The 20,362-nt window shown below is 40.7% G+C and overlaps 1 protein-coding gene across 2 annotated transcripts; it reads left to right on the forward strand.

The window, feature by feature from the left end:
• Positions 1–79: 79 nt before the first annotated feature.
• On the forward strand, positions 80–13,258 carry bbs4 (Bardet-Biedl syndrome 4; the record flags this gene model as incomplete). Of its 2 annotated transcripts, none has more annotated exons than XM_079216710.1 (16): positions 80–139; positions 2,103–2,145; positions 5,218–5,297; positions 5,902–5,965; positions 6,214–6,325; positions 6,581–6,653; positions 6,985–7,038; positions 7,129–7,256; positions 8,154–8,208; positions 8,379–8,447; positions 8,654–8,806; positions 9,101–9,272; positions 9,545–9,614; positions 9,716–9,860; positions 10,326–10,530; positions 12,474–13,258. In XM_079216710.1, the coding sequence occupies 16 exons, from the start codon at positions 80–82 to the stop codon at positions 12,614–12,616; spliced, it is 1,626 nt and encodes a 541-aa protein (XP_079072836.1). In that variant the 3' UTR covers positions 12,617–13,258. The 2 variants fall into 2 exon arrangements, with proteins under 2 accessions (XP_079072836.1, XP_079072837.1); XM_079216711.1 differs by having other exon boundaries at positions 99–139; positions 12,462–13,258.
• Between the last annotated feature and the right edge of the window lie 7,104 nt (positions 13,259–20,362).

Below are 20,362 nucleotides of genomic sequence, written 5' to 3' on the forward strand. Positions count from 1 at the left end.
ATATTCCCATTTTGTTGGTGGGGTAAAAAAATAAATAATCAGCATTCATAAATCCCACCAGCTACTCCATGACGTCGCCATGGCAACGGCTTCTAGTGTCGATCATCCCAAGATGGCGGACAAGGAGATAAACACGGCGGTGAGTGAGAAACCCCGAAGCTAGTTACCGTTTATTCTTTGAGTAAACACAAACACGCCTCTCGGTGAGGCGATAGCGTGACATTCCCTCAGTAAATGTGACGTTTTTTGGGGGCCAGTATAACCTTCGTAATAACGCTGGTCGTTTGAATGCTCGCTGCTTTTGGCTAACCGACTCTATAAGTCGCAGCTAAGTTGATTAAGCGGCTAACGACCCGTATTTTAATCTCACTCGTTCAAAGGGGAAAGCTACTACCTGAGAGCTAACTGTTAGCTAACTCTAGCTGCAGTGAGGGGACGTTACACGCTGCGGCGTGGACACTCGTCAGCCCACGCGTTGTGCTGTAAACTAAGGTTATATAACGCCACTATCCCTCCAGCTCTGCACTCACGTCACTGAGGCCGTCTTTACGTTTTAACCTAGCTTTAGTTCTGTTATAGCTACAACGTCCGGCGTTTTTTTTCGGGGGTGAGGGGGTGACGTGAAGAGAATATTAGCGAATAAACTAAACGTCGGTGGCGAAGTGAGTCAAATATGGAGATAAGTGATTGGCAACCAAATACTGGGACTGAGCATGCGCGTATTTACCTGCTCAAGAGGAAGCTGTATCGCCGCCGCCTCATGAAATGTGAACTAGCTAATGTTTATGATGTCATAGGTACAACATATGCAGCTTGTCACCATGTACTCAAGTACTTCTCTGAAATACAATTTAGGCAACCTCGTACTTGAATACTACTTATTGTCGAAGGTGCAAGAAGTAGTCAGATATTGTACTTTAGTAAAAGTAGAAATACCACAGTGAAGACATAGTTACAAGTAAACGTCCTGCATTCAAAATGCATCATCAGAATACAGGCGATGTGTCAGAGGGCTGATTGGCCATTGTAAAACCATGAAATTATTGTTATGAAGTTGGTGAGAAATGTCAACATTAACTCCAGCATTGTTATGTTTTCATCACAGTACAGGGTTCAGTATCTATTTTAGTACAATTTTGAATGCAGGACTTTTTTTTTTTTTTTTTTAGACTGGTATATCCTTAACTACTACTTTTACTTAATTAAAAGATCTGAGTACTTCTCCCACCATTGGCAATCACTGTTCTGTGACCAAGAATTGCAAACGCCCCCTGTTAAGTTGTAAATCTGTGACCCTCTACTCTTTAACAATGGGAACAAGCAGCCTAATTAAAGAAAATACCGTTTGTGGGAGATGGAGTGACTTTGTTTCAGGGGGCTTGCATTAGACACATAACAATAGTTTGTTCTTTCTTTTTTAAGTCACCAAAGTAACTTCGGGTGATAATTGAATAATTACAATATCCAGTATTTCTCAGTCATGGCGAGTAATTATGATAAGAAAACCATCTACACACTTCTAAGCAATCTTTTGGTCATAGTTCTTCCAACGAGCCTTTATCTGGTGAGCAAAAGGCATATTGTGCAGTAGGCCGCTGTAATTAAAATTCTACACACGTGTAGACTGTTGACAGACGGCTTTTGATGGGACTCTTCAAACTCAACTGACAAACTATAACATAACATAGATAAATCAGTGTTTCCCACAACATTTATTTAAAGTGTGTGGCGGTGGGAGTGGCTCTTGCACCAGTTGGAAACAACACCACATAAGTCAGTCCAATTTTAAGTTGTTGTGTGTGTTTGTTTTGCAAGGACCATATACAATTTAAAACAGTTGAGTTGACGCTAAACTCTTATATAATAATGCAACATACAAAAGCATAACAGTCATAGACTCATAACTTTGACATGTATTTCCACTTAGCCTTTCAACAGAAGATGGTACAAAGACACATTTTTTGGGGAGGGGGAAAATCTATTTTGGTGTGGCCACCATACCTGCTGCTCACGGTTAACACTGATAGATAGTGTGCCGCATATTTAGCTAAGTAATGTATGGATTGTTACTTATTCGTTTGTGTTTTGTGTGTATATTTCAGCTCCCAGTTGCCACTGAAGCCAAGAAACGTCGAGCACCTAAAGGTACAGCAAGACAGTTGACACGTGCAAGTCCTCTTATAAAATTATTTACAAACAATTCCTTTTACGGCACGCATTATATTGATTTTAAATTAGTCTGTAACTGGTAAAGAATGCCACTAGAGTGAGTTTGGAACTAATCGTCCTGCAGAGGTCACCCTCACCCTTCTAGCATTCATCCCTAGAAGGAAGAAGCTGTTTATACAGCATGCAGATGAGCCATGTTCTAGATATTTCTCTGTGTGGAAAACGTTTGTTGATTATATATTATATCTGGGTGTTTTGTCATCATAATTGTGGCTTAATGTCCCATTAGGCTGTTGTTCAAGATTAAGCTTTTTTAAATTTTGTTTGACAACATTTTGTATTTGTCATCAGCGCTGCTGAGACTGCACGTCCTTTGAGAGCAATTTGGTACAATGTATGTTATTGTATTTACAGGGATCTTTCACATGCCGTGCAGGCTTATTGTGGTGTGCTCAGTATAATTAGCGGAGACAAATCAGATCAAAACCCTGAGTGCATTCGTTTGAAGGAAGATGCCAGAAATCATAAAAATAAAGATTAGTTTTTAATTTGTTGATGTATTGAAAGTTTACAGTGTTGTTCAAGGGAAGAAAAATCTCTACATCTAAGTCCAAAACTAACATTTGAAATTCTCTTTTTAACTCTAACATGCAATTATTACAAAATAAATCAACCATTAAGAGCTCCATGTTTTGGAATAACCATTCAATAGAATGCAGTTTATAATGCAAGTAAGAACTTAAATATACAATGTAAAACCATGCCACACGTGTACATCAGAGGACAGAGGGTGCTGTATGCTGCACACATTGAAAAGCCCCTAAAAGCAAAATTGATATTTTGGGCCAAAAAGATCAAATTGACTTTACTTGACACATGGGCATCAACCAGAGAAAAAAAAACTGGAACATACAGTAAAACATCATGTGTTATATATGGTAGGTCTATATAAATGCATATAGTTAGTGATACATCAAGTATGAAGCGTGTTGAAGTGTGAAATAATTGTGTTTTCACAGTTTTTCGCTTGTCTGAAGTTTGCAATACAAAGCTATGATTGGATGATGACATTTGGTCCAAGGTCTCCCAAATATGAGCAAGAAGTGAAAATAATCACAAAAAACACAAATCTCAGTTAAATTGTCTCCATAACCTACTGATTTCATACAAATCCTATAATTACCATCCTGAAGGGTTATATTTTGCTCAATTAAATATGTCATGCACTAATAAATGATGTGCTTTTATGACATTTTATGCAAAGCAGTTACTTCATTCTCCGAGTGTCAGACTCATGAGGGGTTGTGCATATGTGAGCATGCCCATGTATCTTTTAAAACCAGCAACAAAACAAATGCCAGTGGCAGAAGGTCACCAGTTTCCATTTTCCAGTATCAAGTGTCCGTGCTGCAATCTGCTTTGATTTCTGTGAAAATCCTTGGAAGAAAAGTGTAGGCAGATGAATATGAGAATAAATTACTCGACAGGACCAAAGGGTTTTTTAAAGTTTTCGTGGTATAACTTCCCAAAAAAATGTATTCCTCGTATTTTTCATTACGTTCTCCCCATGTGTCTTTTGATCTCAGCATGCCTCTCCTCTGCTCTTATCCCCCTTTAACAGATGCTTGGAGCACATGGAAGCCAAATCTGTCTTAGCGTTAGCCAGATCAAATATAACAATGAGAAAATTCCTCCATGTTTGGGATGAAGTTTTCCAAAGAATTATATTTAGGAGACCTCCTGCTGCGCTCTTCTTCTCGGCTCCTTTCTGCCATTCTTCTATACAGTGGTTACAGGAATGCATGTCGCACATGTATCCCATCTCTCCTCCAACAAACACGCCCTGCTTTGTGGATGTGGACTCCGGAGCGCCACAGGAACCCATCTGAAACACAGAGACAAGAATATTATTGCTGTCTCAGCAGGAAGAAAGCGGATTAGGGGTGCTACAAATAGGGCCACTCCGAAATCTTGACGGGGCAAACGTGTGAAATCTATGCAGTTTCACACTCGGAGAGGATTTCTCTGAAGTTGTTGGAAGAGGCTCCAGTTTTAGCGGCAAATCAACAGCGCGCTGCTTGAAGCGCTGACGGATGAAAACAGAAGGGAGCTTTGGTGTAATTCACACTGTATTTTATTTTTACCCAGGCAATTCATTAACGATATCCCCCAGATGTCAGTGGCAGACTCAAAGCCCAGCACTTCTTTCCACATTGCATTGAATCCTATTTTTAGCCTCAGAGGAAGGTAGTAGGTGTAAGATAACAGGATTACTAGAATCAAACTTGCATGAATTGGAATTACGTTTGCCTCCTCGTGAAATGAAGTATTGTACTCCGCCAGGAAGGAGGCTTGGAGCATTGTGGTTGTGTTCTTGGGGTTACCTAACCCTTTGTAAAGCTGGCTTTGTGCAGTACTGCTCATTCCTCCGGCTTTCAGCCCGTCTCTATACCTTTCTCTGTTCTGTCACAAGCACCTGGCTCACCAGATACATTGTTGCCCTGGCAACCAGGAAATATCGCAACTTGCCAAGACAAAAAGCAGTAACACGAAAAAAAATAAAAACTTGCTTACAAGGTGACATTTACAGCGTGGCTGGTGAATAGATTACAGTTCGGCCCGGGGGCTTTTTGGTTGAAGTGTTAACATCTATGTTGCTGTCAGATCAAAGGCCTGCTGGCGACTGCAGAGAGGGACAGGGCTTTCATGAGTATTTGTTCAACTGCCAAATTAGAGAAAAGACTAAATTAAAAATGAATAGTCCAAATAGACATTAACTTTTGATAGTCTGAGCTGTCCGTTTGTGAATACAAACCGGCGAACGAGCTCCGAGCTGCAGTGTGCTCGGTGAATTGACTTGAACTCAGCCTGTGGATTTAGGTTGACGTGTTACATCTGCGCTAACTGTCGGATCAGAGACTTACTAATGACTGCAGAAGGAGGGAGCTTTCAGGATTAATCATTCAGCTATCAACTAAATAAGACATTATCTGAACAGTAAAGGGGGTAATGAGCTTAAAAGTTTCCTTATTCTATTCTCGCTTCCAGCTCCAGAGCTTCCCATTGTGGAGAGGAGAAACTGGCTGATCCACCAGCACTACATCCGTAAGGACTATGACACCTGCAAGGTAAAGCACCATCATTCCTCCATTCTCCCCGTGGTTAGGTCTGTCGTTGACCCTTGCATGTGTTCAGCGTTGATCTGATTGACCTTTAAAGAAATAATGAAGATAATTAATGCCTGGCATGTCCAGGGTTCTGTCTAACACTCTACTTCATTTCGGGCTAATTCACTGCATTGACCTGTGTATTCCCACATGAAACGGGCAGGTACTTAATAAAAGCTCTGAATAGATGCCTGTACAGTACTTGTGAGATAAATTACCATAGTCCTCCTTCTCCCTTTCTCTTCATAAGAGATGCACTCTTCACTGTCAAGGCCCTGTTTTAATTGTGCCAGCGCAAGTGTCATTTTTGCCCAAGCACCTTCTTTGACTGCGTGGGCGTCTCGAAGCACACCTGCTATTTTGGTTCGTGCAGCAGTGCAAAGTGCAAAAGAGCTGGATGAGGTGCACTTGGGTCAGAGGAGTGTGTGGTGATTAATAAATACGGCCGAGCCAGTCACAGTGATGCGCAGTCGAAGCAAAAGAAGAAGTGGCCTCTTCAGGAAATCATATTGTTGCAACATCCATTATAGTTGCAGAAATTGTCCCCTGTTCTGTGACCATGCAGGCGATCATCAAAGAACAGCTGCAGGAGACTAGTGGAATGTGTGAATATGCCATATATGTTCAAGGTGAGGCCTTTCAATAGTATCTTTTCCCTGTGCCACACACATAACATGTATGATGTTAAAAAAAGATCGGCATCAAATGAAGGCTCGGTGGTTGTCGGCTCCCAAGCTCCTCAATACATCATTTATTTCCCCAAAATCTGTGGACCCCATGCTGTGCCTTTGATTCTTTTTAATGTGCTATTTTTTTTTTTTACTTCCTCATGTAGATGAAGATCCTCTCTTTTTGTGTTTTTAATTTCTTTCCACAGCACTAATTATGCGTCTTGAGGGCAAGATCCAGCCGTCCCTGGAGCTGTTTCAGAGCTGTGCCATCCTGAATCCCAGCAGCGCTGACAATCTCAAGCAGGTGGCCAGATCACTGTGAGTCTACTGCCCTCAAGGCTGGGCTGCATCAGCCCGTCTCCATTATCTAACAAGACAGACATAGGAAAGAAAAATCACTGATAACAGCCCAACTGCAGGCCAGTTATGGCGCAAACTTTTTTTAATAGGAAAAAGTTCAGCCATAGTGAGTATTTTCAACTGTTTTAGGATTGTAAGGAATGTGATTCAGCATGCAGTGAATAAGATTGATTAATTTCTCATATGGATGGTTGTTGTTTATTCTTTCCGTAGATTTCTCCTGGGAAAGCACAAAGCAGCTATTGAGTTCTATCACGAAGCTGCGAGGCTCAATGAGAAAGACTGGGTAAAAGAAAACACTCTAGCACTGAGTTTCTGCTTTGTCTTAAAGTTTGTGTGTTAAGTGGGTCTGGCATCTTTCACTCTAAATACGCAGCATGACGTCCTCGCAACAAAATCTCCATAAATTTAAAATGACTGAACGTCTTTTCTTGCAACAATTAAAAGACGACAAAAAAGCGTCATAGTTCCACCCACTGACCCCTATGAAGCTGTTTTTTTTTCTAATTCTACTGTCAGTAATATTGTAGAGTTTGTATTCTACAGAGGTGTTGTCTCAAATAGGTTTTATATTTGGAAATTAAAGCCCTGTTTAATCTGACATTTTCTCACCCCAGGAGATCAGTCATAATCTGGGGTTGTGCTATTTCTTCATCAAAGACTTCAAACATGTGAGTATGACGGTTTTGCAGACACCAGACAGAACGCACTGTGCTCTTTCCTGGCTGATTTGATCATTTTGATCTTCTGTCTCTCCTCAGTCTGAGGAGCATCTAAACATAGCCCTCCGGATTAATAAACACAACAAGACGTTTATGATGCTCGGGAAGGTTCATCTGCTGGCTGGAGAAACTGACAAGGCCATCGAAGTGTATAGGACGGCCGTGGAGTAAGTGGACAATGTCAAAAAGCACTGAGAAGACATCTAAGGAAAGAAATATTTAAAAATAACCACTTATTCTAGATATATGTAATTATGGACTGTCAATATGGGTCTCTCTCTCTCTGTGCATATATATATATATATATATATATATATATATATATATATATATATATATATATATATATATATATATATATATATATATATATATATATATATATATATAAGTAGTAGTAGAAGTAAGTTCAGGAATTGTTTACCAGAACAACCTTTCATCCAACCCTTATGATAAGAGAAACTTGTATTAATTGCTGTTCATATTTACACAGGCTTTAGCATGCCAGTTATCTTCATGATGACATTGTATCAAAGCGGTAAAAGAGATAAGAGCCATAAAACATGCTGTCTATGGGTTCCCTCTAGATTGATCTCCTTCAATCTAACACAAAGTTCCAGTTTTTGCCTCATTGTAAATCAGTGCCCCTTTCACTTCAGTATTCATTTCCATTTCTATTCACATGTTGAATATTCAAACATTAGGCCGTGCCGTAAAAAAGGAAATAACATCGGTGTCTATAATAGTAGAGCTCATTATGGCTACCTCCTGTTGGGGTTAAATTAATTAATCAAGTGCCTCAATACTGATGTTGCTTTGATGAGACGTACCACTGTGAACCTTATTTTAATGCAGATCTGCCTCCATTTCTTTCTTAGAGCCACATCATCCCCCCACAGGTCATAATTAATACTCCACAATTATGCTGAATCAGACCCTGATTGAATCAGCAGATTCCCTGAATATCAACTATGTTATCTTAAGAATAAGTGCAGGCATTAAATGTAATTACAGGCGAAGATAAAGTGACATTCTTCATTCTACTTGTCTCTTCCTCAATTCAGATTCTCTCCAGAGAATACTGAACTCTTGGCTACTCTTGGGCTGCTGTTTTTACAGGTAGGTAGTTGTTTTTTTGTGTTATTTTTTATTTTTTTTTAATAACCTTTTCCAGTGAAATGATGTGTACACAAGAGATGCGAGCTACAAGATAAGAGTGACATTTACTCACGGTGTCTGAAACATTTAAAAATGAGTTGGTGTATAATCTGTGTTCTTGTTTTTGACAGCTTGGGAAATACCAAAAAGCATTTGAGCACCTTGGAAATGCCCTCACTTTTGACCCCAACAATTATAAGGTATGTGGGTGGTTTAACACACATTGTGTTTTGGTATAAACATAGCTGACGTAGCTAACGTTACCTGAGGACAGCACATTAAACTTCTTTTAAAGCAGTTCAGTTCAAACAAAAGGTCATTCTCTGTTAGGTGGCACAGCCAGTCTTTCATCATAAGCACTGTCATCCTCCTCTAATATCTCTCTAATCATTGTTTTTATTCCCAGGCCATCCTGGCTGCAGGCAGCATGATGCAGACCCATGGCGACTTTGATGTGGCCATGAACAAGTACAGAGTGGCAGCCTGCGCCGTGCCAGAGAGCCCGCCCCTCTGGAACAACATTGGCATGTGCTTCTTTGGAAAAAAGAAATATGTGGCCGTGAGTAATGCTGTCCATTCACTTGTCTTTGTCGGTTAAGTATCCAAGGAAGGCAGTACTCCAAACAAAAGTTCACCGCAAGTTCATTCATCGTTCAGTTTCCCATTTTGCCGTTTCCCTTTTGCAATAGTTATGTCGCGAACACTGCTCAGGCATTTTTACACTGCATTGAAAATTGTCTCTATAATACTGATGTATTATAAACGCACCATTGCTCTATGGTTTCTTCAGTTCTTGGGATTGCATATTATTACGGCACTTTCCTAACGTTCGGTCTTTTGGCTTCCCCCGCAGGCCATCAGCTGCCTGAAGCGAGCCCACTACATGTCTCCCTTTGACTGGAAGGTGTTGTACAACCTGGGTCTGGTTCACCTGACCATGCAGCAGTACGCCTCTGCATTCCACTTCCTCAGCGCAGCCATCAACCTGAACCCACGAATGGGGGAACTCTACATGTTACTGGCAGGTACTGTGCTGAGTCGGAGAGAATAATTCCTGAGTAAATCGAGGGTTCTTGGCCAAAAAAACTGTGGAAATGGTCTTGGGGTATTAAGCACCTTACTGTTGTACATTCATTTTAATATTCACAAAAGTTACATACTATTCCTTTTGTAAAGTGCACACTACATACAAAAAATTTAACATGCTGAAATGCGCCTTTTATGAACAGTTGTCTCCTCCTTTATTTGACAAGTTTAAACTTGAACTGAAATACTGTCTCGTGCTCATTCTTAACAGTGGCTCTGACCAACTTAGAGGATGTAGAGAATGCCACCAGAGCGTATGAACAAGCTGTGACAATTGACGAGTGAGTCTATCTTGCTATCTTAAATGTACTGTGTGTTTTGAATCGGAGTCTGTAATTTAATCATTTAATATAATTATGGCTTGGTGATCAATTACCTGCAGATCCAACCCTCTGGTCAACCTGAACTTTGCCATCTTCCTCTATAATCATGGTGACAAGAAGGCAACTCTGGATCAGTATCAGGAGATGGAGAGGAAAGTCAACACACTTCGAGACAACAACAGCAACTTTGAGTTTGATACGGAGGTACCTAAAGGGACAGTTTGGATGTTTTTAAGTGTGTTTGTGTGACGTACTTATCCATAGTAGGTGTATAGAAGGCCGTCGGCACGCCCACAGTTTGTAGAAATGGACAGAAGTAGCAGTATAGAAGCTAAGCAATGTACTGCTGTGGATGGGGACAGCAGCAAAACATTTCTAAGCTACCTAAAAGAAAAAACTTCAGTTTAAGTGTACGCTATTGAACATTTAACAGTTTCACCACTTTAGCATCAGACAGGGAACTAAAGCCGTTGTCTAGTCAGAAGACTCCTTTTGACAAAAACAGAAGTTTTGCCTCGCAGAACACAGGAGTCCGCGGCCTAGATCAGTTAGCTTGGTTATGGTATTGTGTGAGTTTGGTGTTCATCCCCTTGAGGTCCTGTTGACGTCTCAAAGTCAGTTGTTGAAGTCTTTCCTTCCAGTATTTCTAAGTCTACTTTTCCCTCACAGCTAATGGACATGGCTCAGAAGATGGGAGCTGCTCTGCAGGTGACAGAGGGTCTGGTGTGGACCAAGCCAGGCAAGGACTCCAAATCCAAACCAAACTCTGCAGCAGCCACCAAAGCTCCCGGTGCTCCCCTCGGTACTAACCAAGCTCTGGGCCAAGCCATGTCTTCTGCCGCGAGCTACAACAAGAACCTGCAGCTGTCAACAGGTACAAATGACCAATATGGGTTGTAGAAAGTGTCAGTTAATACTCTGTCACCTCGGCATAGCTTCTGGTTTGACGTGTGGGTGTCGTGACAGAGCCACTCTGTGGACTGTCAGAGCTGAGGTGAGGCTTGAAATGAGGTCCGGCTCTGAGTCTGGAGGTGATGAGCCCACGCACCGCTGAGTGTCTCTCTTAAGTTTGTTCTGAGCACAAACTCAAAATGAGGTGAGCGCACCAAAAATATTTTTCTGCAGAAAAGTCCAGTGTTCCGCCCTTAGTGCCGATGGTGACAAATTTCACAGCCTCCACCTCTCTTTGGAAACTTGAAAAATATCTCTTCCCTGTGTGTTTTATTCACAGCCTCTTGCCTGCCGCACTACTGGAGCAGATTGAATTCATGAGCTAAGGCAAAATGGAATATGTTAAGAAAGAAATAAAAGAAGTTAACCTCTAGCCAGTATATATTCTAAAAGAAAGCAGTGAGGGAAAAAAATTGGAAAAAATTACACGCAGTTAAGATAATAAATTCAAGGCTACTCTGAAATGATCGTCACGGCTCACAGCTCTCAGACGTCAGTGGACTGGAGGGAAGCCTGTTGGCTGTGCTTTCTACTCCTTTTTGTTCTGCTGTTAACAAATAACAAGCAGAACAATGCAACCATGTTCGCTGTCAGACCTTTTACTTAATTACACAGCTGTGGCAATCTATCTGCTCTCTAACACTCAACCTCCGGTGCTTTACGGCCAGTCTATTGTGAATATACAGTTAGTTAATGTTGAGCAGTATACCATCAATTATGATGATGAAGATGAACAATTTACCCCTTAAAACTTGGTTTACGGTTCGTAAAGAAATCTGTCAGAGTGCAGTGTGGGTTGAAGTTATTTGTAACACTATTCATTCCCAGCGAGTCCGTTAAACATTTAATTCCCCAGATTATTAGAATTGTTTTATTACGGTAAGTTCCTTTACACTTGTTTTAACAAACAAATAAACATTTAAAAAAGCCTTCATGAGTTTTGTAAATGTAATATTGTATTACTCCGTTGTTAAAATGGCATATGCTTGACTTACTTGTGACTGGCAAAACAATGACTTGGTCCCACCTCGGTCTCGAGGTAAATTCTGTTTCACAGGCATGCAGAAGCCCCCTGCTTCTCACCCATGTGTGTTACAGCAGGGGGTATTGTGTAACTGTTTAGTCATGAGACAAACTTTGTTGTTAAAGTTATAAATATGCTGTGAAAGCATCAGACTGGTACTCCTTAATGACTCACCACCTTCTAAATGTGCGGAAATTGCACCGTTTTAAGAACCCAATCTAAGTTGCCCGTATGTGGAATGTCACAACTGGAAAATCTAGTTAAGTGTATTTTTTCGAAGAGTACGGTCACAATTAACCTGCACTCAGCCTCACATCATGATGTGGTGTCATGGTTTCCGTGCTGGTAATGATTGAATACTTCACAGAACTGCCGTGACGCTACAGTTTGTAGTCTGCTCATGTGATGTTGTAAGAAACGAGGTATTTGCCAATGCGAGAACAATGACCATTTACAAACCCGGTGCTCCGGTGTTTTTCTGTTTGCCTCCATTGGTGCACATCCACTCTATTAAAGTTGAACCAAGGTGAGCTCTGACCTGCGAGTTCACCGTAGCCATCATGAGAATCAGGTTCTGTTCGGCTCGATATGATAAAGACATGTGACTGTGGAAGGCGTGGGGACAGCAAGTCAATCACATTTAAAGGTCCAGTGTGTAGGATTTACCAGCCGAAACTTCTCCTGTGTGCCAAGGGTGAAGAAGAACTACGGTGGCCGACGAATAATGTTACAGATTTGATAAACTGCTTTATATGTGTCGATCAATGAGAACTTCAAGACTTTTTTCTGAGCAATATTGGCATCAACTCTCATGCTTTTGTTATTTTCAGGAGCTTCCAAAGGCCCCTCCATGCCCCTGGAGCCAGAACTGGATGTGGAGAAAGACCTCAGCCCACCCACTGATCCTCCAGGCTCCCCAGAACCTGCAGAGTCAGAAAACCCCAAACCCAGAACCTCCAAGAGAAAATCTAAAGTGGAGGAATGAGTTAGCTTGGTAGCCACTATCTGACTGGACATCTTTGTCATGTGGTCACCAATATGTTATGGAGGGAAATTACGGTAAATCGACGTACCTGCTTCACAGACCATTCATGTCCTGCACAATAATGTATTTAACACCAATAAGGTCAATAGTGATGTGCACTTTGGTTATACAGGAATATCGAATGTCCGAACACCAACTAAAAATTCAGAGATAATCAAGTGTTTCTCATAAATCCATGTCGACGTGGCCGGTTTGTCAAAACCAATTCCAATTGGATGTTGCAGTTTAAGGACATCTCTATCCGACATAATGCTAATGGGTTAGGGGTTTGTGCAGTTACAAGTGTTACTATTTGGATGAGCTTATCAATAAGGTCAAGTGATGAATCTTCCTTAAATTGACAGTTCCAGAGAGGATCCTGAAATATATGAAATGCTGCGACAATCACTGCTAAAATCATAAAGACAAAGGGATGTGTATGAATAGTTGCAGGATATTGCTTGTTTGTATGGTGGGGCTCTTTTTGAGGGTTGAGTGTAAATAGTGATACATGCTTTTATATGTGGATAAATGTTATGTTTATAGAGTCATGTATTTAATATTAAATAAGATACTTTAAATTAAAATAGCTCTGTCACTTGTTTTAATGTGTTTTTTTTTTTTTTGCTGTGTTTTCAAATGTTAAGGTCATTCAGTTAAGAAGAAACAACCAACAGTTTTTAAAGAGCTCTCAAAGTCAAGTTAACATGCAATACAAGGAGAATAATTTATAAATTAACATACTTTTGTATTCCCAGATGTGTGAAGTACTCATCAAGCTTAACATTTGGTCCTTGATGAACATCCTCTAATGGTTGCTGAGGGGGAAAGAACTTCTGAACAAGGAATAAGCTAGTTTGGTTTGGAGATGGCACCTCATAAATTATCTGTACTGAAGGTCACACACAAACTGACATTATTTATGTGGATGAATTACAGTGTGGATGGGGCAGTTTATACATATTAACCAAAACTATTCATGAAGAATGTCCCCTGAAAAAGTTTATATACACAGGGAAATTATTCTGTGCGTTTAATGTTTGGGGGCATTTAAATATCAAACCGCTGGTGTTTTGGTTTAGTCGTTTAGAGACTAATGGACTGCTGAAAGACGAAGGAAAGTGTCCTTGTGCACATTTCAAAAAGCAAAGATTTATACCCAACAACAATTAGAGCATCCAAAACCTCACTGCTGACTTTAAGATTAGTTTAAAATCCCGAGATAATATAAATTACTGATGTTTGACCGAGATTGTTATTTAATTAGATGGCAGATGTTGAAAGACTTTTGAGTTTCTCTACTAAACTAGACTGCAGTTTGGTGACGATCAGGCTCAAGAATCTTCTCTTCATAGCTCCTCTGGCTTAAGAGGCATTTTTGCAGACCCTTAAATACGATGCGTGATTAGAATAAATGTAGTCCTGTTTATTTATCCGTCACATTCCTCTCAGGGCTCTAGCATTGAGAACAGAGCTTTGGTTGGGTTAGTTTAGACTGTCTGAGTCGTAGCTTCACTGAGGTTTGCAGAAAGAGCAGCCGAACTGAGCATTTCCATTTAGTTTCCCTTCCCAGTGGTGAGTGAATATGTATGTGTTATCGGGCTCAGGATTGAGTGAATGCTGCTGTGGCCGAAGTGTCAGGTCAACAAGCTGCTTGTCACTCTCTCCCTTGTAACACCTGTTGTGCTTGTTTGTCAGCTTCCTGCAGCCGAGGCTGGAGACCGGGTGATGGTACGGTATGGAAGGCAATGCTCTGCTTTTAAACAGCGGTGCAGGTTTAGATTTTTAATATTCGAGTCAAGCGAGTAAACCTGGAAACTCTGGGCCGCACATCGCGAGTAGTTTAATTATTTTTCAACAGTAAAAGAACCACTCTGTTGAGCCTACACAATATTTGACCCTTATTATGTATTTATTCATAAAAGTGACATTTTCCTTCAATAATCCATCCTGCACAGATGTTGATTTTTGCATCAATAATATGTCAGTATACGTGTTGTTACCACCTGGCTCACGGCTAGCAACAAAAAGGGAGTCCACACCTTGATCTCCAACACAAAACCCTATTTATTGTCAGGTCCAAACAATTCATGCAATCAAAACAGGACAAGGCTGGTGCAGCAGGTCCTGCTGAGTGAGAGAGGACGACACTCCCATTGGTGCCGCCCTTCATGCCCTCTCGGAGGCGGGCTGTCCCAACTCCTCCCACCAGGAAGCGATCTTAAGTCCCAGGTGCAGAGTGGGAGGGTCGTCACAGTGTTGGAAATAAAATGTTCCCAAAGATTGTTTTTTTTGTATAAACTCGCTTAACCTTTACCTCTGCAATTCTTCTTGATGACCTTAGATCTTACTTGCCGATTAGTGACACCACTTGTATATTTCAAATGACATTTCTTCCTTCAGCATTGAGTCCCTCAAAATGCTATGATACTACACATGTTCCTGGGTTTGGCTAACTTTGTCAAATTGCTCATAGGAAATATGAACAGTCATCCCTCCTGCTGTACAAGCATATATTAAATATAACGGTGTGTGTGTGTGTGTGTGTGTGTGTGTGTGTGTGTGTGTGTGTGGGCGTGCGCGTCTGTTTCAATGTGCCTGTTTTTGCAATGCTTCAAAAAATACATTTCCCAAGTGGGAGAGTGAAGACTAAAGTGAACAATTTTAAAATAGCTTTATTGACACCATTTATCTCCTCAAACTGAACCCCACAATTTCAGACTCAACGATTTCCCGTCCACCGAGGCGGAATCATTCATGGAGTCAAGTTATTAAGCTCAGTGGAATATAAACGTTAAAAAAACACACACACATCATTAAATGAAAATGATGTGAAAATGATTTGGATGTTCAGAGAAGACATTTGCAGAATTTCAATATTTTTCAAGTTTAGATTCCACTAAGCCTAAATTGAATCCGTACACCTATAAAACATACAGAATTATATATAAAGCGGGAAAAAAGCATTGTGCTAATTATTTAATCCCTCATAATACTGCCATTGTTCTCTGTCTCTATCTTCCTGGAGTGTGATACTGATACAATCTTTCATTAAAATCCAAACACGACACTATTATTTGGTCCTAAAGATGCATCATGTGGTCATTGATCGTCCTTCCTCATCGTAGCCTCTTTATGATGGACAATAGAATCTACATGTGTTGCTATTATTGCCAAAAGCAGTAGTTTTTTCATTAGGTCCTAGTTAAACTTTGCATGCCTGAAATGCCCGTGGTCGTAACTTTTACACGCCAGCTGATGGCTGTAATTTACTGCTCCTGCTGCAGTTATTTTTCAGTGCAGCTGTAGAAGATTGCTTTTCCATTTCTCGTCCTTCTACAATTCAAATCGCCCGTGGAGGCGTCTCAGTAGGCGACCTCGTGGAGGTTTCATTTCAAGTTCTCTGACTCCAGGGAATGCAAGGCTGATTCAGATTCTGTATACAGTTGTAACTTCTATTAATCGGCCTAAATACATCCAATGTCTTCTCCTGTTGTGTACTGTCAAGAACAATAGACTGTTACAAAAGAAATCCCTCTCAACAATCATCACTTCTCACACGCTAGAAGTGGGTGGAGTTGTCGGCCTTCTGCCTGTATTTTCGTATTTTCTTTCTATTTTGCAGATTTTCGGGACGTTTCTGGAAGTGGACTGGATACTGGGTGTGTAGCCACCAACGCATCCAAGAGGAAGCTACTAAAATGCAAAGATAGCGAGGAAAAAGGTCAAGCGGACAAAGTTTGTTCCAAAATGAGAGAGAGAGTCTGGGGTTGGCTTTCACTTTAGTTTCTGCAGGTGGTTATGCTGGGCTCTTCTTCTGGCAACAGCTGTGAGGGGGCGTGTGCTTCTGGTGGAGGAGGGGCCTACTTTGAATGTTGTGTTGTGTGTTGTGTTGTGTATGCCTTTAAACTCCCATCTCGAGTTTATCTTTATAACGTTGATAAGGTTTCAGCAGGAGGTGTTTTTGTTGTTTTTGGTGTTTTTGTCAGAGCCGACGGAAGCCTTACTTGTGAAAAAGAAGGAGACCTTTTTATCTCCTCTCTCCCCCTTAATCTTTCTTATTTGAATTACCGTGACATTGATATTTGAGGATTCTGGCTGTGTGGATCTTAGATCAGCCTTGCTGTTAACCTTCAACCCCTCTTCCTACTTTGCAGTTCTAGCGTATAACCGAATAGCTTTCAACTTGTAGGTCACATAAAACAGGCTATAATTCTCTCTGCACCTCCTCATCCACAGCCTGCCCCTCGTCTGGCTCTTTTAAATAGTTCCCCAGATAATCACGAGGTCTCAGGTATCAAGCTCAGGACCGGCCACCTGGCAAGGCTGAAAGTATTCAACCCGTATTTCCTTTTGCTCTTCAGTTACCTCGGTTACAGTACATGTCATTTGTGTCCAGTTTGGTCTGAACTTTAACCCACAAGCTGTGTCCCATTTTCATTCTACATATTGTGTATTGTTGTTTTGTTTGGTTGTTATACAAGAAATACACATCACGACAGTTTAATGCTACCAGATGAGACAATTAACTGTTTTTCCAAAAAGTAAAAGCATTATTATGTTTGTGTGTTTTCTGAGGTGTTATTGGATTATTTTTTGTTGTTGTGAGCAGCTCTTACAATTTCTTTTGTGCACTGTTTTTGGAGGAAATAGATCTGTCAACAGTAAACTGTTTTTTTGTTATGACTACTGTCTCTTTAGCTCGCTAGCAGCATGGCGTAATGGTCGGTAAGTCCACCACTTTGATCCAGATCAAGGTTTTTAAATTTTCAGTGAGTTTGTGATGGAACCTGGAACCTGGAACCTAGAATCTAGAACCTAGAATCTAGAACCTAGAAGCTGGAAGCTGGAAGCTGGTTGAAAGCTTTTAATTTCTCCCCATTTTTATAAAACCACGTAACTCTTCCTGGCTGCCTAGACTGACTGCAGTTGGCTCCTTCCCCTGCTGCCTCTCGCCCACTCTCCTGACATATAAACCACAACCCTGTGGAATATTCTTTTTAATCACATAGCATCTAAATTTAACAGATTACAAATTCTGAAAAAAAAGATTAATGCTGCTTGTTATCACAAGGAGGCCCTGCCAAATTTGCAGTAACCTGATGTTGATCCATCCTGATTATTTGACCATCCGCAGATCATCAGCGTCAGATGATGGATGAGGCGGGGAAGAAAAAGAGGAGTTCTCAGTGCAAGGTGACGGCAGTGTGACGGTCACATGATTCCTGCTACTCCATCAACGTAAGCATCTCTGATATCTTTTTAGGTCACTCTTTAAGTGAGTCTATCCGCATGTTAGCCTGAACGCAAAATGATTGATCAATATCTCAATAGGAGTTTTCTCATTTTACATCCTGAATTCAGCTGATGTTATGCGCAGAAATGACTGGAACCCTCACACTCTGATGAATTTTTAATGGTATCTTAAGATCATTTTTCACTCTGTGCATGAGTGAGATTTATGAAATTATCTGAATGAAGCAGAGTCTTCCCGTTTGGAAAACACGTTGTGCACCTGTCTAATAGAAACCGTTGTAATAAATCAAGCATTCCTCCCATATCAATTTACACATTTCCATGCGGCACCATTGCCGTATTAATGTAACGTCGAAATTGAGGGTTCAGTCACGAGCCCATCAATCCTATTTCAAAGATTGCACTTGTTTTGAAGAGTAAAACTAGCGTCATTAAAATTTGAGGGCACTTATATAGCAACATATTTATGCAGCCTGCATGCAGCTCACCACGGGGGTTCAGATGTGCTCCTCCAGCCTGAAGAAACCTCAGCACAGCGAGCAAGTAATGTGCTGTGTCGGATAGGAACCTGGTTTAGAATTGATGCATGTCAAGTTGATGTTTTACAGAGTCTTTATTTCCTGCACACGTGGTCAAATAAAATCTCTGCGAATGGATCCCTGAAATTTAAACATGTTAGCTTTTACAGGTCGAGGAGCATTAAGGGTCTGACCAACTGACCAATCAAGAAAGAGGGAAGACTCTATGGTGCTTGAATACGGGGAGAACGGTACACATTTTGAAACGATCACAAACTGTGGAAGAACAGTGGATGTGAATGTCAGATTGTCGCGTTCAGAAGGTTTCACAAATTGTCGGCTGCAGCCCTCCCACTGATCCAATACTGGAAAGGTGTGAAGGCAGTTGCGAAGCTACAGGACCATCAGACTAGTAACCCACTTTAGTGCGGTGATATTTCATATTTTTCTTATTGCAAACAGTTCCCATGAAAAGACCAAAACCATCAATGAATTGACCATTTAAACAAATGCTGTCTGTGCATTCAATGCCGGATATATCTCATCTGTGTCATAGAACTCTAACGTTGTCCACAAACTATTAAAATCACATAAGTCCATGAAATGGGGATACATGATCTTTCATTACCATGAACATGGGCACTGTAGTTTATCTTGAGTCAAATCCAACTGTCATATTTAAATGGACGCCAATGCACCAAATGTGTATTATTTCACTGAAAGTTCCGAACAAATGCACTATTTATTCCTGTTTGAGTAACATGTGCTCATAAACTACAGTGCCCAGCTGTTTTAGGACATTATTTAGCATTGGAAATAGTTCTAATGTATGTTCACATTTTATGATTTACAACTTCAGTGGGAAGGAAGGGAGCTTGGACTAACGCATTGTTTGGTTTTGATCTATTTGTCGGATTTAGTTAAAGTACTACACTTATAAAACCAGTATTATCCTTAAAGCTACCATCTGCAGGGCTCCTGGGATGAAAGAAAAACATATATGACAAACATATCAACATTGGTGGAGCCTGAAAAGGGTAAATCTTAGTCCTGAGTAAATCCTATTTGAGCTTTTCATAAGCATGTAAGACAGTTTGGCATTTTCTACTACACATATAAAATTGATTTGCTGGTTTTTATGTGGAAAAATCTACAAATCAGAGGATACGAGAAACATTCAGACATCCCTCCGCAGAAAATGTTGACAGTAACCAGAGATGAGCTGGATCTCATTAGATATTTTCTCTCCAGGAATTTTCAGCAGGAATCTAACCTCTATCGACACGGTGCCCTGACCAGAGGCGCAAAGTAAAGTTTTTCTTATTAGAGATTAATAAGGCATGACTTTAAACACAAGGCCCGCGCGCTGTCATTACTTATGATGGATCGAATGGCACTAAAGGAGGAAGGACCGCTTCATGTCCGTATTTATTTATGACAAAGCGGTTGCTTTCAGTCGGGTATGAGTCTTATCAATCCTACCTCAAGATAAAACATGACAGGTGATGACAGAAAACTAACAACTTGTTTTCTTGTTGTTGTTTTTAAGGCTGTACTAATCAATATGTCTATATGAACAGTGTGTAATACTTCTGTGTAATGTGAAAGGGGTTGCTTGTAGTGATGATCATGCTGAGAAATGTATGGAGTATTTTAATGTCTTTCAGCTTGTCGTTTTGGTTTTATTACCCCAAACTTTACTGCTCTCATTCACCTCTTTTCTGCTGTAACGGACACAGTTAGTTCCTACCTGGTGAACCAAGTGGAGCCTTTAGCAGGAATCGGTAGAGGCCAAAGCAGAGCTAAAAGAGTAAATATGTCTGCTGCACATTACCCTGGAACTTTGTGAGACCAGAATACATCAAATGTATGTGACTATTTTCAGCTTATTGTGGATTTCTGTTCCCAAGTGGCATCAGAACTGAATGCAGCT

The sequence above is a fragment of the Taurulus bubalis genome, assembly GCF_910589615.1.
Source record: "Taurulus bubalis genome assembly, chromosome: 4".
Lineage (NCBI taxonomy): Eukaryota > Metazoa > Chordata > Actinopteri > Perciformes > Cottidae > Taurulus > Taurulus bubalis.